The sequence below is a fragment of the Pseudophryne corroboree genome, chromosome 2 (genome assembly GCF_028390025.1).
Source record: "Pseudophryne corroboree isolate aPseCor3 chromosome 2, aPseCor3.hap2, whole genome shotgun sequence".
Classification (NCBI taxonomy): Eukaryota; Metazoa; Chordata; class Amphibia; order Anura; family Myobatrachidae; genus Pseudophryne; species Pseudophryne corroboree.
In genome coordinates, this window is record NC_086445.1 from 189,366,380 (window position 1) to 189,385,092 (window position 18,713).

General features: G+C 37.4%; 1 protein-coding gene across 1 annotated transcript; it reads left to right on the top strand.

Moving 5' to 3' along the window:
• Positions 1–15,295: 15,295 nt before the first annotated feature.
• Positions 15,296–18,395, top strand: HOXC13 (homeobox C13). Its single transcript, XM_063957060.1, has 2 exons — positions 15,296–15,959; positions 18,139–18,395. The coding sequence occupies exons 1-2, from the start codon at positions 15,296–15,298 to the stop codon at positions 18,393–18,395; spliced, it is 921 nt and encodes a 306-aa protein (XP_063813130.1).
• The last annotated feature ends 318 nt before the right edge of the window (positions 18,396–18,713 follow it).

Sequence of the window (18,713 nt, forward strand, 5' to 3'; positions counted from 1 at the left end):
CAGTTTCCCATATATCTGCATGTAAATCACATGTACCTGTACAGACCATCACATCTTCTGTAATCCCATGGAGCACTAGCAGACATTGAATGTACCTGCTGCTCCTGGCTAGCGGCACCCGAAAGTGGCCGCTAGTCAGAGCAGAAGACAGCTTCCGATATGCGATCCAGTGGTGTGCAAATCCCAGAAGCACACTGCTGGCCAGCAGTGTGAGCCGGCCCTACCATCAGTGTGTGAGCCTGCCTGTTTGGCAGCAGGGTGAGGGAACTAAAGGATGGCCTGGCCGGCACTGTGAACCGGAGGCGGAGCTAAAGCTGCTCGATTGGAGATGAGCTCCAATCACAGCAGCCGGCCTGACAGAGGGGTGATGGGCGCCCAATGAGGGGACAACGGGACCAGCCTAGCAGGGACTGGCATGGTGTGCTGGCATCCCAATCAGCCCCTGCTACACATTATTTATGCCCTTATACACATAATGACACACATAGTGTCCCTTACATATATGCCACACATTAGTAAAACATTTATACACATGACGCACATAATGCCCCTTATACATATGCAGAACACTACTGCACAACCAACCCACTCACACACAGCACTCACATGGCCACTAACGCTGTGACCTCTACTTCTGCTTGGATACAGATGTGTCCTCAAACATCTTGCCTCAATACGTCATGCAGCAGAAAATGCCTGGTGTGAGTCAGGTGGCAGCTCTGCTAACCTTGGGCGCCTTTTGTGATGAAAATGCATCTTATTTGCATTACTATGTGGCTAGGATGCACAAGCAGATTCTGCTGATCAAAATGATATGCAAGCATGCCTATATTCTGTGTGCGACTGTGGCTGTATCTGCATATACGAAATGCTATGTTACAGTGATTTCCAGGAATACACTGTAACATAGCATTTCGTAAGCAGATACAGCCGCAGTCACACATAGAGTACAGGCATGTCACATATCATTTTAATCAGCAGAAGCTGCTTGTTTCCCTAGGCATACCAAATGCCCTAGGCATTTGCCTGGTTTGCCTATGCCTAGGGCCAGCTCTGCACGGCAGTTACTCTGGCTATTAGCTGGTGGTCATAATAATATGACTTGACCACGTATATTATATTGTACATAGTAATATGTAATACTTAATTAAGATGTAATTGTTTAGAAATATTTACTAAAACAACATTTTTAAGGGAAAAAAATATTTTTTTTTATAGTAAAGTCTTTTAATGGCAGCTATTTATTTTTTGCCCATAGTCAGCTTTTTATGTACATATGGCTGTGACATTCATCTATGATCAAATAAAATTATGTTCCCAAAAACATAGCAACACACCTGAAATTTATGTTGAATAGTTTGACTATGTGACAACATATATATTGTGGCATAGAGATATAATGGGAAGAAATACATTTCTAATAGAGTTTAAAATATGATTTATGGGTTGGTTGGTTGGTTGGTTGGTTGGTTGGTTGGTTTGTTTGTTTGTTTGTTTGTTTGTTTGTTTGTTTGTTTGTTTGTATTGGGGGGGGTGAATTTGATCTAAATAGTCAATTCAACTCAACTGAGTAGTCAACTGAGTAGTCAACTGAGTAGTTAACTCATCCACCAGTGAACAGTCAGTTCCCTTGTGGATGTGAAAATGCACTGTAACATATCAGCACTATGCAAGGTTGCATTAATATGTTTTTTACATTAGGGGTCATTTTGAGTTAGACGCAATGCTAGTTTTGCTGCATAAAATACACATTTTACTACTGCACATGTGTATAATGTGTGACTTACATTTTAGAACACGTGAGCAATCAATGTCATCTTGCGCTTTTGAGCATTTGCAGTGCCTTACAGTTGAAGAGGCATATCGGGGGGAGGAGGGGGCAAGTAAACATTGCCAAAGTACAATATGGGTTAGATGTTGCAAATCTAACTTAGTCAGCGCACTTGATGGTACTCAACCATGTTGAAGGTTTAAAAATGATGATGATGATGATGATTTATGATGATGTTGATGATGATGATGATGGTGATCAGAAGTACATGCTACCCATGAAGAACTTGCAACATCTAGCGATTCTGACAACACATTATGGCATCTTTATCCGGCATAATTTATGCATGCGGTTTAAGCACTATTTTTGTCCAACCCAACATGACCCTCTGTATGTATACTTTAGGCTTTCCTTATGTGGTTCCAAATAGAATAAAAATAAGTTTGCACACCTGTTTGGAAAATGACTTCTACAGCTTAATGTGTGTGCTATGTGGGGACAAGTTATCATCATTATTATTATTATTATTATTAGTAGTAGTAGTAGTAGTAGTAGTAGTAGTAGTAGTAGTAGTAGTAGTAGTAGTAGTTGTTGTTGTTGTAGTAGTAGTAGTTGTAGCACAATTCCTTATTTGCAAAGCTCTAACACATTCAGCATTTTGCCCCGGCAAGAATATAACAAAAACATTTACTAGAGCATGATATAATATAATATGAATAAAAAGGGAATTAAGCAGAAATTGTAAGAGCATCTTCTAAGTTAGCGACCACTCACACATAAACATAAACGTAGGGGGATTATTAGACAGCCTCTCAGCATCAAATGGATTACTCACATAGAACCATATAAATAGGAATAAAAAATGACAGCCTTTCACTATTAAATGAACCAGCCACCCATATGGTATCTGTATATGCACAGAAAAACATACGTGGAGTATAAGAGGGTCATATACTAAAGCCATATGTTTTACAACAGCTAAGCATACTTGTGCTCATTTAAAAATGGCCAGTTGGCAATGAAAAAATATTTATTTATTTTTTGTAAATTATGTTTTCTCACTTATCTTAATACAAAGTTTAAGCCTAATCATTGAACTGCTAATTAAAAATATAATTGCTTTGTGTCAAGAACACAATTTCTAGAATATCCTCTACACCAAAGTTAGCCAAGAAGTAGTGTTCCCTAATTCATTAGTATTGCAAGTCACTCTGTGCCTTGCTAAGGACTTTGCAGTGGAGGGGAGGGGAGAGCTGCAGGCAATATTCTAAACAGAAAGAGGAACAATGTATTTGTTATTTTTAAGTATAGAATTAGGAGAATAACCCCATCTCTATCTGCTTTAATTATGTATTAATTTAACCAACTCCTCACCTGACTGTTTGGTAGTTTCAATAGAACTGAAGCAGGGTAAGGCAATATCACTTTCATAGTTTAAAAACCATAAATGGGTTTTGAGTTGTATTGGGTTTTCTTTTTTCTTTTTCTTTTTTACCAGCAAACTGCATGAGTGGATCTTAAATATATCTTCATACAGTATATGCATTTTATCTATCTATCTATCTATCTATCTATCTATCTATCTATCTATCTATCTATCTATCTATCTGTCTGTCTTTCTGCCTGCCTCTCTCTCTCTCTCTCTCTCTCTCTCTCTCTCTCTCTCTCTGTCTATCTATCTATCTATCTATCTACCTATCTATCTATCTATCTATCTATCTGTCTGTGTATCTGTCTGTCTATTTCTGCCTCTCTCTCTCTCTCTCTCTCTCTCTCTCTCTCTCTCTCTGTCTATCTATCTTGGACTCATTTTTGCACCAGCTCACATATACTGCACAGTATAACAGGATATGAAGCTATATTTAGAATACTGTACATCATCTGCCTCAGTATGCATCTGCCACTGTGCCCAGTACATTGCTATCCTGTCTATATGCACCACTGACAGATCATTTGCTGGAACTGTATTGCTGATGTTAATGCATTTGACAATAAGATATTTACAGTATGAGGTTCTTGTGTTATATTATTAATTCCATTCTTTATATCTCATAGAAAACAGATAATACACAGAATATAATTACCCGTGCTGTTCAATTATTTATATTCTTCATACTAGCTCTCTTCTAATCAGACCTGTTATATTAGCTATGTGTTCTTGTTTCTTCCCTGTAGCTTCTTAATATTAAACACTCACATCTCCCCACTACAGGTTACTTCGCGTGTAAGATGGGATACTGTACATGTATATGTGACACGTAGATATTTGGACATTTTTCTCTCAGTAGTTTCAGGAATACATCAGCATTGGCCAAAACAAAGCATACGGCGTACAGTACATAAAAGATGTACAACAGCCAAGTCTAACGGTGTGTATAGTATGACCCGTGCCACGGTAATATAACCTTCCACACACACATACACACACTCGCACATTAATATGATTGCATAGTGGCCATATGTACAAACATGTGTGTATGTATGTATGTATATATATATATATATATATATATACATGTACTTGCTTGTGTATTTGTGTAATCAAATATTGTATTCATGCTAGTATTAACTTATTACTGAGCACATAAATATAATACTATATATGTAGATATATATTATACATACACACACACACACACACACACACACACACACACACACACACACACACACACATATATATATAAATATATATATATATATAGAGAGATATATAGATATATAGATATATCTATATAGATATATATGATAGATAGATAGATAGATAGATAGATAGATAGATAGATAGATAGATAGATAGATAGATAGAAGAACGAAATTGAACCAAAAATGTATCACTGTATATAAACAACAATAAAGGAAATGTTTCTTGTTTCCTATTTTAACAATACTCTTTAAATTGATGCTTTTTTCAATACATTTGTATTATTTAAACAGTATGTTCCAGAAAAACATTATTTTATATGACATTGGTATTTCTGAGAATTACTTACGAATTTATATATATGAATCATATATCTAAGTTATAGCTAATAGCTCTTAAGCTGTGTGTTATCAAAATACGCTGTCCAGAGCATATATTAAATCCAGATTTATTAATTTGGATTAGTAAACATGATATATTTTAAATTATGAAAATTATATTGAAGCAAACAGAGGCCAGGAATAGAGAGTACTGTTCATCATAATCTAGTTTCCACTTCAGGTAGAATTCAAATTTTCTAAGAATTCTAGGACTTCAACTTGACATTAGGCGCATAAATTGAATAATAATAATAATAATAATAATAATAATAATAATAATAATAATAATAGTTTCTATTGAGAGAACCGAAATTTGATCATACTATTTGGTGGTTTCAAATGGAGTAATCTATAATACTTTATTTTCCGATTAGATCATACTATCGTCACAAAATAATCATGTATCAGCTTTTACAATTATTCGCTGATGGGCTGTTCAGAATCTCGAAAAAGTTCTATGCATGTTTTCCCAGAGTCGTAATACAGCATATATAATATCGTGTATATATATCCCGACTTTAAGATGTTATTAAACACCACTTTATTTATTCGATGAAACAAAACTCTAGTTTTTTCAGTTGTAAACAGTGCATCTCTGTATCTCATTAATGGGTAGTTATCGCCACAGTGTTTGTAATAGTAACATTTATTCTTTTGTATCAACGCTTTATGTTATGTGCACTTTATTGAATAATTGCATAGTGCTACAGTATATATTCCTAGATGTGATTAAATATATCTACGAATCATGAGTTGCTGTTGCTGTTGTTGTTATTATGAAGATGGTTAGTATCATTATCATCATAATCATCATCATTATTATTACCATTATTACTAGGTAATGTTTTTAATAAAAATTATGCCAACTTCTTACTTTCCTCACTTGTTTCAGGCGAGTGCTGGGGTACCCTTAAACATGGCTGTTACCAGACTGTCCTGTTCAGCTTTATTTTCACTTCTATAGTATGACATATTTTATAAAATGGTATTTGTAATGCAGCTAAAATGTAACTTAGATCAATTCCTCTTATCCAGCTACTTACATTTCAGATATGTTATATACCTCTAACTACGCAAATTAACTGTTAATAGTGATCAGATTAGTGACCCATTCTGCTTCCTGCAATCTGTGGCCCATATTGATGGGATGCACTTAGTGATACACTAGGGGACAAGCATCTCACAATTAATGGTGGAACATGTACACAGACTATGTGCAGTGTATGACAACTGAGGACATGTGAACGGTAGCCTTGCCTTCAATTTGGCAATACATATGATAGATAGATAGATAGATAGATAGATAGATAGATAGATAGATAGATAGATAGATAGATAGATAGATAGATAGATAGATACTGATAAAATTATCATAGTTTTACTAGGCTTACATTATGCCTGATCACATTAGACGTATACACTATTTGCATCCCATATCCATAAGGCAGAGGAAGGCGGAAGGGCATGGTTCTTATCGGATTTATACCATAACTTCATATTTTTCAGCATTTACATAAAAGTCCCTGTGGTTTCCTATAGCTCTTGTACCGTTATGCACAATAACCCCACAGCAAGGTAAAGGTTAACAGGGCGTCATTCATTCATTGTTTTTGTAGCATATAGCCTAAGAGCAGTGAGTAAGAATATCCAGTCAGGACCGCTCCTGCCAGTCCAGTGGGGTCTGGTATTTATTAACCATGCTGAGCTCGGGGGGCTGCGAAGCCGATAGTATATGAAGACTGACATGTATCTATGTTACTATGTTTTAGGGCACTCAGGAACCACCGGTTCACCTGGATACAGGGAACTGTTACAGACATTCACCATACTCCCTGAGTTCTATCATTTCCCAGAGATAAGTGATGAAGACTCTACAATATACTGCACTTGTCTGATTAATACTACTTTCTATTATAGTATATTAACCTACTAATCTGACTCACACCCCAAGTGCAGTCAGGATGTGTTTCAGTGCTCGGGATGCTAGTGTGTGTGTGTGTGTGTGTGTGTGTGTGTGTGTGTGTGTGTGTGTGTGTGTGTGTGTGTGTGTGTGTGTGTGTAAGCCAAACAGCGTGGAATATAAATATACACACTAATACATAAACGTGCAGTTGTGCACATGCTTCAAAAGGTAGAAAACAATGCAAGATTACACTCAATCTGACAGTACATTGTGAGGCATACCAAGTTCCACAATCTGCTGAATTTCACACGGAGAACAATGCTTCTCATCGCCACAATAATTGTATACTGATCTGCACTTAGAATGTGTATTATTGTGCTGCAGTCTGTGGTGAAACTTCGTGCTGTCTTTCTGTTTTCTGTTTTCATCGCCTAAACCCCGACCATATGAATTTCTAAGGAGTATTGTGTGTGTGTGTGTGTGTGTGTGTGTGTGTGTGTGTGTGTGTGTGTGTGTGTGTGTGTGTGTGTGTGTGAGAGAGAGTATGCATATATGATTTGTGTATGTGTGTATGTATGTATGTATGTATGTATGTATGTATGATGTATGTGCGTTTGTGCATATATATATATATATATATATATATATATGATAAAGGATTACCTTGTGTATCTCGTTGGTGCTGCATGTCCATTATGCATTTCCAGCCTGTATGTGTGCAGAGGCTTGGCCTTTCAGTAGGTAAGAAACTTGGCATAGGGAGGAAAATGTCTGCATTGTACCTGGGACTAAGGATGCTGGCCCATCTAGAAGTGTGGATGACTGGGATTCCTTCACCTCTTATCACAACCTTGTGACTTTAGTGGTCTGGTTTGGAGATGCTACAAAACATGTCAGCTATTGGCCCATAAATAGAAAGAGAACTTGCTGTGTTACTGTTACATTTAGGCACTCAAGTTATTTTGCATCAATGTCTAGTTAGTTGTATAAATACACTGTTCTAGAGGTTAAAATCCGTTATAATTCTATGTCTGTGGCTAGATTTAAGGACATCATCCTGAAGACATTGTGTTTTCCATTAAGTAGATTTTTTTCTTTATATAAAGGGAATAACATCCACTGTGCAAGATCTACCGCTCTGCAAAGATGCTTTATTACTTACCCGACAGTTATATGACCTATAACATATGCACAAGTAAACAGAATTTAAAGTCTTCATTGTAAATATATGATGATCTGATAATTTCATTAATTCATATTGTGAAGTAGCCATTGTCAGTGTAATATGTTATGGGTACTACCACTGTTTATTGTTAACTCTATGAATTTCAATAATGAATTAAAATGTATTATAGAATGTCGATGTAAAATCTCTAGTCTCTTGGTTGGTCACTTCATGTAAGATTAAAATGAGTTTATTCCGAAACGACTTCTTAATTTTCTATCAATTTAATGTTTTTGTTTGAAATATCCCATTTTGTGTCAGTTTCTATAATGGTTTTTTTTTTTTAAATGTTATAGTGTGCTTATTTGTTTTGCCTGTGGAAGGGATACCCTGTTTCTTACACCAGATTGTTTCAAATATAGGGGGACATTTACTAAGCAGTGATAAGAGCAGAGAAGTGAGCCAGTGGAGAGGTGCCCATGGCAACCAATCAGCACTGAAGTAGCATCTAGAATTTGCATACTATAAAATTATACAGGGCTGCTGATTGGTTGATGGGGAAACTTCCCCACTGGCTCACTTCTCCGCTCTTATCACTGCTTAGTGAATGTCCCCCATAGGCACAAGTCTGTCTTTGTGGTAGGGAGTTTACTGTAAGAGCCAGTAAACTCCCTACTAACAGATATCCCTTATCCACTCTACAGCCCTGCGAATATGGTGGCGCTATATAACTAAACTATAATACATATATAATTTTAGGGTCCCCCACATGGATATAAGGTGACATCTCTCTCTCTCTCTCTCTCTCTCTCTCTCTCTTATGGACAGAAGTGTCTGGGAGCGGAAGACACAGTCTGCATTGCTGCATTTGAACTTGGACTTCCGACTACTGTCTGGCTCAGTGAATGAGGGGTCGTATTTGCCTGTCTCCAGGCTGTTTCGCGTCCCTGTGATCGCTTTATCTTAGAAGATAGTAAACCTGTGGTGTTTACAACAAGAGCACTTACATGCAAGGGCTTCCATTGCTCCTTGTTTCCTGTTGGCATTGTAATATGGATAAATCACACATCCTGAAAGGGCCAAAACTGCTGCATTGTCTGCAAACAGGGTCGATTGTGTTCTACCAATTCACAGACAATCCCAAGCAGCAAGAGATGCAAGCGTCTCCATTACAGTAGAGCCTGAAATTACAGGGTACTAGTCCAGGCAGGCGGATATGTCAGATTTACATAAGATTTGTTTCACTTTTTCAGCGTCAGATATTCAGACAGATGAGTGTTCAAACATCCATTACTCGTCACGATATACCTGTCAGCAGTACAGTAACCTTGGAATAAAATTATGAAATATAGGTTTGGAAACATACCCTTGTTTTGGCACAGTACTTACTTACCTTTAAAGTACATAAATCAATCAGATTGAATTTATATTTATTTTACCAGACTCTTTATTATTGTATCAATCACTGGTTCCTTGCAGTAGCGGCCATATCTTTCTACCTTCATATCTATCTATCTATCTATCTATCTATCTATCTATCTATCTATCTATCACACACACACACACACACACACACACACACACACACACACACACACACACACACACACACACACACACATATTCCTAATACAAGGCAAGCATATATTCCTATGTGAAAATACTCAGCTTCCTATCTATCTATCTATCTATCTATCTATCTATCTATCTATCTATCTATCTATCTAACCACACACACACACACACACACACACACACACACACACACACACACACACACACACACATCTATCTAACCACACACACACACACGCGCGTGCGCGCACACACACACACACACACACACACACACATATTCCTAATACAAGGCAAGCATATATTCCTATGTGAAAATACTCAGCTTCCTATCTATCTATCTATCTATCTATCTATCTATCTATCTATCTATCTATCTAACCACACACACACACACACACACACACACACACACACACACACACACACACACACACATATCTATCTAACCACACACACACACACACACACACACACACACACACACACACACACACACACACACACGTTCCTATGTACAAGGCACGCATATATTCCTATGTAAAAGACTCCGGAATGCAGCAAACTAAACTCCTCTGGTTTAAGTGCTACAAATAAAACATACATACACATTGGGCTTTAAGAAAATTCGTGGATGGTCGGTATTGGACCAGGAAGGAATCTAATCTTTACCGGTGTCAATTTTATTTTGTAGAATTTTAAGAACATGAAATTAATAACTTGAGACAAGTATTAGGGTACTGAGATTACAGAGAGTCTCTTTAAACCCTTAACATAGTCATGATGGTTGTAAATGAAAGTATAGTGATATAATGAAAGACAGCAATACAGTTGGCGATTATAAGTATAATAAGCAGAGAGTGACTGTGTGTCCTTTATCTGTTCTAGATTTGGAGCTAAACATAAGAACATGAACGTCCGATAGAAGCATTTTGTGTGGTAAGAGTAATAGGGAAGCTGCATTTCCTGTCTAGTGAGGGATTGTGTGATGATGTGACCTGACCAATGTTGTTTCATGCGAAATGTAAGTGCAATAAAGTAAATTATAGAGCACTGATGGTTTTAACTTAATCCTGGAGCGGCTGAAACCTTTTATTTGATGATCCTCCTGTAAGAGAGTGACTGGGACACAGTCAAATGAATAGAAATTCTTATCCTGCACACATAAACGTGCTGAGTTCTAGAAAATCATACAGCACACGCGTTATTAGATATGTTTGTGCTGATATGAATTCATCAGTAATCAACTGAACCCAGAAACACCTTACATGATCAATAAACCATTCTCATTTGTCATGATATATTGGTAATAGTATTACTGCAAGTCGGCATCATATATGAACCTCCTCTACATAAATTATGTAAATTATGTCCTGGATTTTTCATATTTATACTATAATAAAATTCATCAGTGTATAATGCAATATACGATAAGTCTTATCTGACAGTGGGCAAATAAATGTTTAGCTACTCGAAGCAAAAGAGGATTTGTTAAAATGACTGACTAATACCCTATCATTCAGTGTAACATTATAATATCACACTATCACTAAGATAAGTGCTCTATAAAGCTCTGATATAGCATTTATTACTGTAAACATAGAAAGCAGAAATATGTCATGTGAATATAATGGTATATCATATCTCTCTCTCTCTCTCTCTCTCTCTCTCTCTCTCTCTCTCTCTCATTTGCAGTATTTGTAATGTTACAATAAATGAGGAGAAAGCAACAGTAACATGTTTCTGCTCATTAAATACTATCATACTGTATACGTGTGTCTTACACGGATTTTTTTTTTCTATTCAAACAAAAAAAATATATATAACCTCTGCTTGAAATATTAAACATCCATATTCGGGGTACAATATATAACCCACAGTCCTATACATTATATTGCTCTGTGAAGGAGAGACATAGATGGTCGGTATGTGTGTAGCATAGCGCCTAGCTGGATCAGAATCGGGCAACGCCTCCTAAACCCAACACTTGACCAATGTTCATTGAAAAACTCTTAAATCATGAAATCAGACCAATTTCATTTGGACCAAAGCAGGATTGGGCGTCCATGTTTGTGTCAAAGCTAGAACTGCTCTACCAAATGACATCCATGTGCCTGTGTTAAGACTCAGTTCATATAATTCCAAAGCATTTTTTTTAAATAATGAAGAATAGACAGAAGATTATGACATTTACATTTATTATGTATAAAACAGCTATACTTTACATTTGAGCGTTTTCCTTTTCATCAGCACCATATACTATTGTGCTAATTGGATGGTTTAGGACCTTTTACATATAGTAAACGTAAAAAGGATGTCAGCACAGAGCTAACATCCTGCAGTACTATGCAATCCTATACATACACACACACATATGCATAGACACACACTCAAGTCACAGTCACACATAGATAGATAGATAGATAGATCTACATATATGTATATATAGTGCTATCTGTTTGTTTGTTTGTTTGTTTGTTTATCTATCTATCTATCTATCTATCTATCTATCTATCTATCTATCCATCCATCCATCCATCTATATTTCATGTAGCTTGTGCGTGTGACTCTGACGTGTGTGTGTGTGTGTGTGTGTGTGTGTGTGTGTGTGTGTGTGCCTATGCGTGTGTGTGTGTGTGTGTGTGTGTGTGTGTGTGTGTGTGTGTGTGTGTGTGTGTGTGTGTGTGTAGATAGATAGATAGATAGATAGATATTTGTTCAATAATAACACTTTGACATGTAAAAAGAAAAAAAAAAAGGTTTCAGACTGTCAATACATACATATAATACCATTGTACTATATATATATATATATATATATATATATATATATATATATATATATTATTATTATTATTATTATTATTATTATTATTATATATAACTGCATTTGCGTACATGTGTATGCGCATTCCCATATTGCTATTGTCCAGTTTGTATTATGTAGGGAATAGTATTATATATTATGTAGGGAGTTGAACATAGAGAAATATATTTCACTGTTAGGATTAAAGAAACATACAGGCACATCAATTTCAGCTATTATAATGTTCTTCATACTTTCTTACAGTCATACACTCGTATAATTACAAAAGGAATTCTGCTAATGTTTTATAGGAAAACAAAAAGCGTAAAACACTCATTTTAATCAAGGGAGAGTAAAATATAATTTCTGTGTTTTCTCATTGTTTTAATCTGAAAATGATCTGGTGCATTGTGCAATAGATTCTTTAATCTTGCACACTTTACAGTGTAATGCTAACTGTGACACCCTGGTACAAGCCTGGTAACTAATAATAAGGTGTTATTTCCTCTTAATGCTCAGGTTGTGTTTTAAGGAGTTCACTCCATACTCTTATTTAAGAAGGATTACCACAGTTTGAGGGACTTTTGAAGAACTGATTTATCCTGGCTCTGTCATCATAATTATATAGCCTGGCTTTAGAATGGGCCTGACAAAAACCTCTGCAGATAATTTATATGCACAATACGTATACAATGCACAATAGGGAGAAAGTAGGTTAGACCGATTCCTATTAATAAACAAGTAAAAATGTATTCCTCCCAAGCAAAGATTTATTTTTTTGAATAGGAGTGTACCAGTTAGTTATTTCACTTATTTATTCACAAACATGTATATCAACATGTTATTGAGAGATTCTTGTAGTTTTGTTTGTAAATTTCGGAATCTCAGTTTAAACATAAAAAAAAGAAAAAACAAACATGAAATTGTTATGGGGTTTAGTCTTCTTGGGTGAGCATAACTACCTCTTCTATGTTACAAAGGATAGGTCTCAGTGGAAAATGAGTCTTGTAGATCCATCCTCGGTATTAAACTACTATAGTGGTAATGCACCTTAATCCAGAGAAAGAGGTGATGCATTTCAAAGTGGCTCTCCAAACCCTTGATGCTAAAAGCCCATTACTGTTTGTCTAGACACTAATTAAGTCCCGTTTGTCTGGCATCTTTACCTTGACCTTGGCCTTCCACATATTTTTTTTTTTTTTTTTGAGGCTGAACAGTATAAAATGTGGAATGTCCTGGACAATGCCTGGCAGCTGAGAGTTTTCGGAGGCTTCTCAGCATTTCAAATAGATGTCAGTCCCCAGGACCCTGTTTGTAGGTCAGTGGACATTGAAAAAGTTTACTATCGTTCTTGAATAATGTGATTTACCGTCACAATGAGAAAACAAAAACTCTGGTATTTTCTGGCTGCAAACACTGAGTTGGTGAAAGAAAGCTCTTGTGTTTGGCACATTTTAAACGACAATCGTTATAAACTGTGTCCTGGCTACAAGATCCGAATACATTCGGCAAAACCAATATAGAAGCAGATGAAATATTTATATTATTAAATTAATTGGTACAGATAATATATTCTCAGCCTTTTGACGTTATTGCTGCTACTCCACACGGTACCTTATAACTGGGATAAAATAAAATGGCAATACCATGTGCTGTTCATTTAGTCGGCTGTTCATTTAGTCGCAGCACATATACAGAAGTGTTGGGGTGAATTGGTAGCCTGTGATAGAACATATGATACATCATTTCATTAAGACATATCCCATGTACACTCTTGTGCTACAGAAAGTGTTTCAAGTAAATAAAGACCACTGTAATGATTAATAAGAAATTTATTGTGGGGGTTTCCCTTACCTGTGATGGATATTAAGATTCCAGTACCGGCTATTTGCCTTAACTATATCTCAGTGATATTGTGTACTGTTTTCATAAGCACAATTTTAATAGACATAAGTAATAATGCTTCAGCCTTTCACTATAGAAGAGAGTATACGTGAAATATGGAATCTAGCTCGGTGCATAGCACCCATTTATGTCGTTTAAATTATGTGTGTGCTGCCATGTGTGTAACATATATATATATATATATATATATATATATATATATATATATATTTTTATTTATTTTTATATATATATATATATATATATATATATACCCCAACACACAATTTATGTATATAATAAAGTAGAAGCACAAACATTAAATTAGGAGAGATTTACTGAATTTCATAGTACAGAACATGTGTGACACACACACACACACACACACACACACACACACACACACACACACACACACACACACACTGCTAAGAAAAGTTAATACATGAACAGTTAATGTCGCAAAAATTTCCAGATTCCAGATTTCTAACCAGTCTCCAACCTTCACTACCTAGCTGTATAGAGCTGCATTCATTGTAATACATTTTGGTTTCTATATGGAAGACATATCGAAAGTATCACACACACACACACACACACACACACACACACACACACACACACACACACACACACACACACACACACACACACACACACACACACACACACACACACACACAAGCAAGTGTAATGAATTACCCATCGACCACACGTTTCCGTGGGCTTTGTGAGCCATGGAACATTTCTGGGTCGGCCCACAAAAAGTCTTTTTATTTCTCTTCGTGACCATCAGTGGGTGTCACCCTCCGCCTGCCAGGGTCCCCTGATGTCGAGCCTCCAGCCTAGTCCCCAGTGCAGTGCTGGGACCGGGCTGTGCAGGGAGGGAAGGAGAAGGGGGGGTGTGTGTGTGTGTGTGTGTGTGTGTGTGTGTGTGTGTGTGTGTGTGTGTGTGTGTGTGTGTGTGTGTGTGTGAGGGGAGGGGGGGGGGGGGTCATTGTTGTCCCTGAGCCCGGGATCACGTGGGACAGATTTCTTAATGAAGCCGAGCCATAGCCCTGCCCAGACCTTCGCACTGCGCATGCGCGCCCGCAGACAATCATATTGCAGGGAATTAGGTGACTCTCTTTTGGGGAGCTGACTTTTAAAGCACGGCCAGACCATGCTATGACGACTTCCCTGATCCTGCATCCACACTGGGCGGATACCTTGATGTACGTGTATGAAACAAGCCCGAATGAAAAGAATCACAAGAAAAGCCCAGACATGGAGGGACTGAGTGGGAACTGTGCAAGCACTCACTGCAGGGATTTTATTTCTCACCCAGCACTGGGACGCCATTCCAGTACCATCGGGAGTCACCAAGGACCTGTATATACGGATATTACCTCTCCAGAAAGCAGCCGGCAATGCCCGGGACCCACGTCTTCCTCCAACGCCTCCCTGGGCTATGCATACCCGTTTGGGAGCAGTTACTACGGCTGCAGGTTGTCTCAGTCCCACAACGTCAATTTGCACCAGAAGCCCTGCTCCTACCACCCAGCTGACAAATACCCAGAACACAGCAACTCGTTACCCAGCGAGGATTTCTCTTCCAGGGCGAAAGAATTTGCATTTTATCCCAGCTTTGCCAGCTCTTACCAGGCAGTCCCTGGCTACTTGGACATGTCAGTGGTCCCTGGAATCAGCAGTCACCCGGAGCCCAGGCATGACACCCTTATCTCTATGGAGGGCTACCAGCACTGGGCTCTCCCTAACGGCTGGGACGGGCAGGTCTACTGCTCTAAAGAGCAATCCCAGTCCAGTCACCTATGGAAGGCACCTTTCCCAGGTAACCCTATCACATAGACCGCTTCCCTCATGGATGGGGTGGTGTTTCTTGCAGGCAGGCAGGGCATTGTGCTACATTGTGGCTGTAACTGCATGGACTTGCCTTAGGATTGTGTCTGCAAGCAGGCATCTGCTTCTTCTAGCACATCAACATATTTTAGGTATTAATGGTCTCTTTGTCTGCCTACAAGAGGCTTCCTGGCGTTGACAGTCAGGTTTCATTTGCTGATCCCTTGCTATAGTCTGCTGATCTCCACTAACGTGTAGGAGCAGATTGGTGCTCTCAGCCTGGTTCCGGGGTGCAGGAGTTTCCCAGCCTGCCATTATATATCTAGGTGTCATCTGGCACATTTACCGTCTCCTTACACTGATATTCATAGGTAAACACGATGCTTTTACTCCCTTTTCCGTCTTGGAGACACTGCTTTTACTTGCAGACAGTTCTTGGGAATTATATATTTGATTGCGCAAATCACAGTGTTTACATGCATATTTATTTAAATAACTCGTATCGCTACCATAGAGCATGCGAATCAATTAGTGATACATTTATCAGTCCGGCACCTATACTGGAAAGCTTCACTGAGAGATTAGTATGCATTTTATATAATATGTTACAGGTATTAAACAACAATAATACTTATTCTACTAACCAGGAAGTGATACATTAGTTATATAACAGCCGAGAAATATACAATATAGAATGTTCTAAATGTTCTTCCTATCTATCTATCTATCTATCTATCTATCTATCTATCTATCTATCTATCTATCTATCTATCTATTCATCTGTATAGCTAACTGAAATATAACCGCATCTCTCATCAACTGATCTGTATATGCATATAAAGCAACATCAGTATATTACCTACGTGTAAATGTATTGCATTAATGTGATTTACATATGGTGGTTATTGCATAATTTAAATATCTATAGCAAGCTATTTATATAACTAACTAATAACCTATCTCTCACCAATTGAGCTTCCATTGCATATAAAATGAAATAAATGTTATCTATATTTATTTAATTCATGTAATATATTAACGACTGCTGTATAATTTAAGTGTCTACCTAGTTAAATTATGTGTCTATTTACCTATCTGTTCTTAGTATATATTTGTCTGTAGCATGTGTATATATATATATATATATATATATATATATATGTTATTTGTATTCATTGAATATGCATATTTCACGTAATTTTCTCTGTGTGAGTTTAGGATACATGCATAGTAATGGTGATAGATAGATAGATAGATAGATAGATAGATAGATAGATAGATAGATAGATAGATAGATAGATAGATAGATACTGATTGTTATGTGTATGAAGACTATTGTAGGGAGACGATATACTGTATAGTATGTTATTCATCTATCTATGAATCGTCAGTTAGAAGTGATGGAGAACAATAATAGCTGCAGATGACTTATAATATTCTATATATTAGGTCAGAACGTTCTATGAAGCCATTCAGAAAAAAAACAAAGCAAAATAGCATACCTGATCTATTGGCTTAATTGGTGATATTTTGTATGTCCCTGAGTTAAAATATCTAGTAGATATATTTTTTATGACTACGTTTTGCCATATTTATTTATTATGTTATTGTTATTTTCTAATTGTAGTTGGGAACAACACTACTGGCACCTCAGTAAAGTCAGATACATCGCCTATATACAGTGCTGTAGAATAAAATATACACTAATAATAGCAGTAGAAGTAATTGTGTCAGGATTGTTGGAGAGTGGAACTATTGTGTCTCTTCAGCTGTTACATAAGCCCCTAGCCTCTCTGTAGAAGACCAGGTGCCCTGTGCAATACAGAGGAACACGTCACCTGTCAGAGCACCTGCAGTCTGAACATTGCTGGTGTCCGTGGCAATAAACTGGCAGCCCAACACCCCATGTGCATAACCATGAGCATTGAAGTATGGGGGATATGTGATTGAACTTGATATAGATGATAAATCCAGCCAACGTTTTACGTGTATAAGTGTTTAACTAATGTGCACATCTAAAGATGTCAGAGGGATTTATTGGGGCAGGGTCCGTGTTCCGGGGGGTGGTGTACCAGGGTTTGCCTGCTGGGAATGCAGCACAGATCCTGGAGTGCAATGCCAGGGAGAGGCTGTGGGCTGTAGTGTAATAATATCCTGTTTGTCTACTGCAGATGTGGTGCCCCTCCAGCCAGAGGTTAGCAGCTACCGCAGGGGGAGGAAAAAGAGGGTCCCCTACACCAAAATCCAGCTGAAGGAACTAGAAAAGGAATACGCAGCCAGCAAATTCATTACCAAAGAGAAGAGACGGAGAATATCCACTACCACCAGCCTGTCTGAGCGCCAGGTTACTATATGGTTCCAAAACCGAAGAGTCAAAGAAAAAAAAGTGATCACGAAATGTAAAACCTCTCACCTCCATAATACCTGACAAGAGAGGGAACCCTAACCATTCCCCACCCCCGAACAAATATTTATCTCATTCCCATGTATAAGACATTTCTCCAAGTGAACTATGGATTATTTAATATAAAAAAAATGGAATGCAAGTGACAGAATCTACCACTGCGCCCAGCAACCCAATGTCCACCCTTCTCCTTGCACCCCAACTGTGAATATAAAGAAGTCTGATGCTTTGTATGCCACGTGCATATACAATTATACATATATAGATATACATATATTTAAAATTTTGAACAATCAGCTCTTAAAAATATTCCAGGACGTGGTTCTGTCACTGTCATCGACA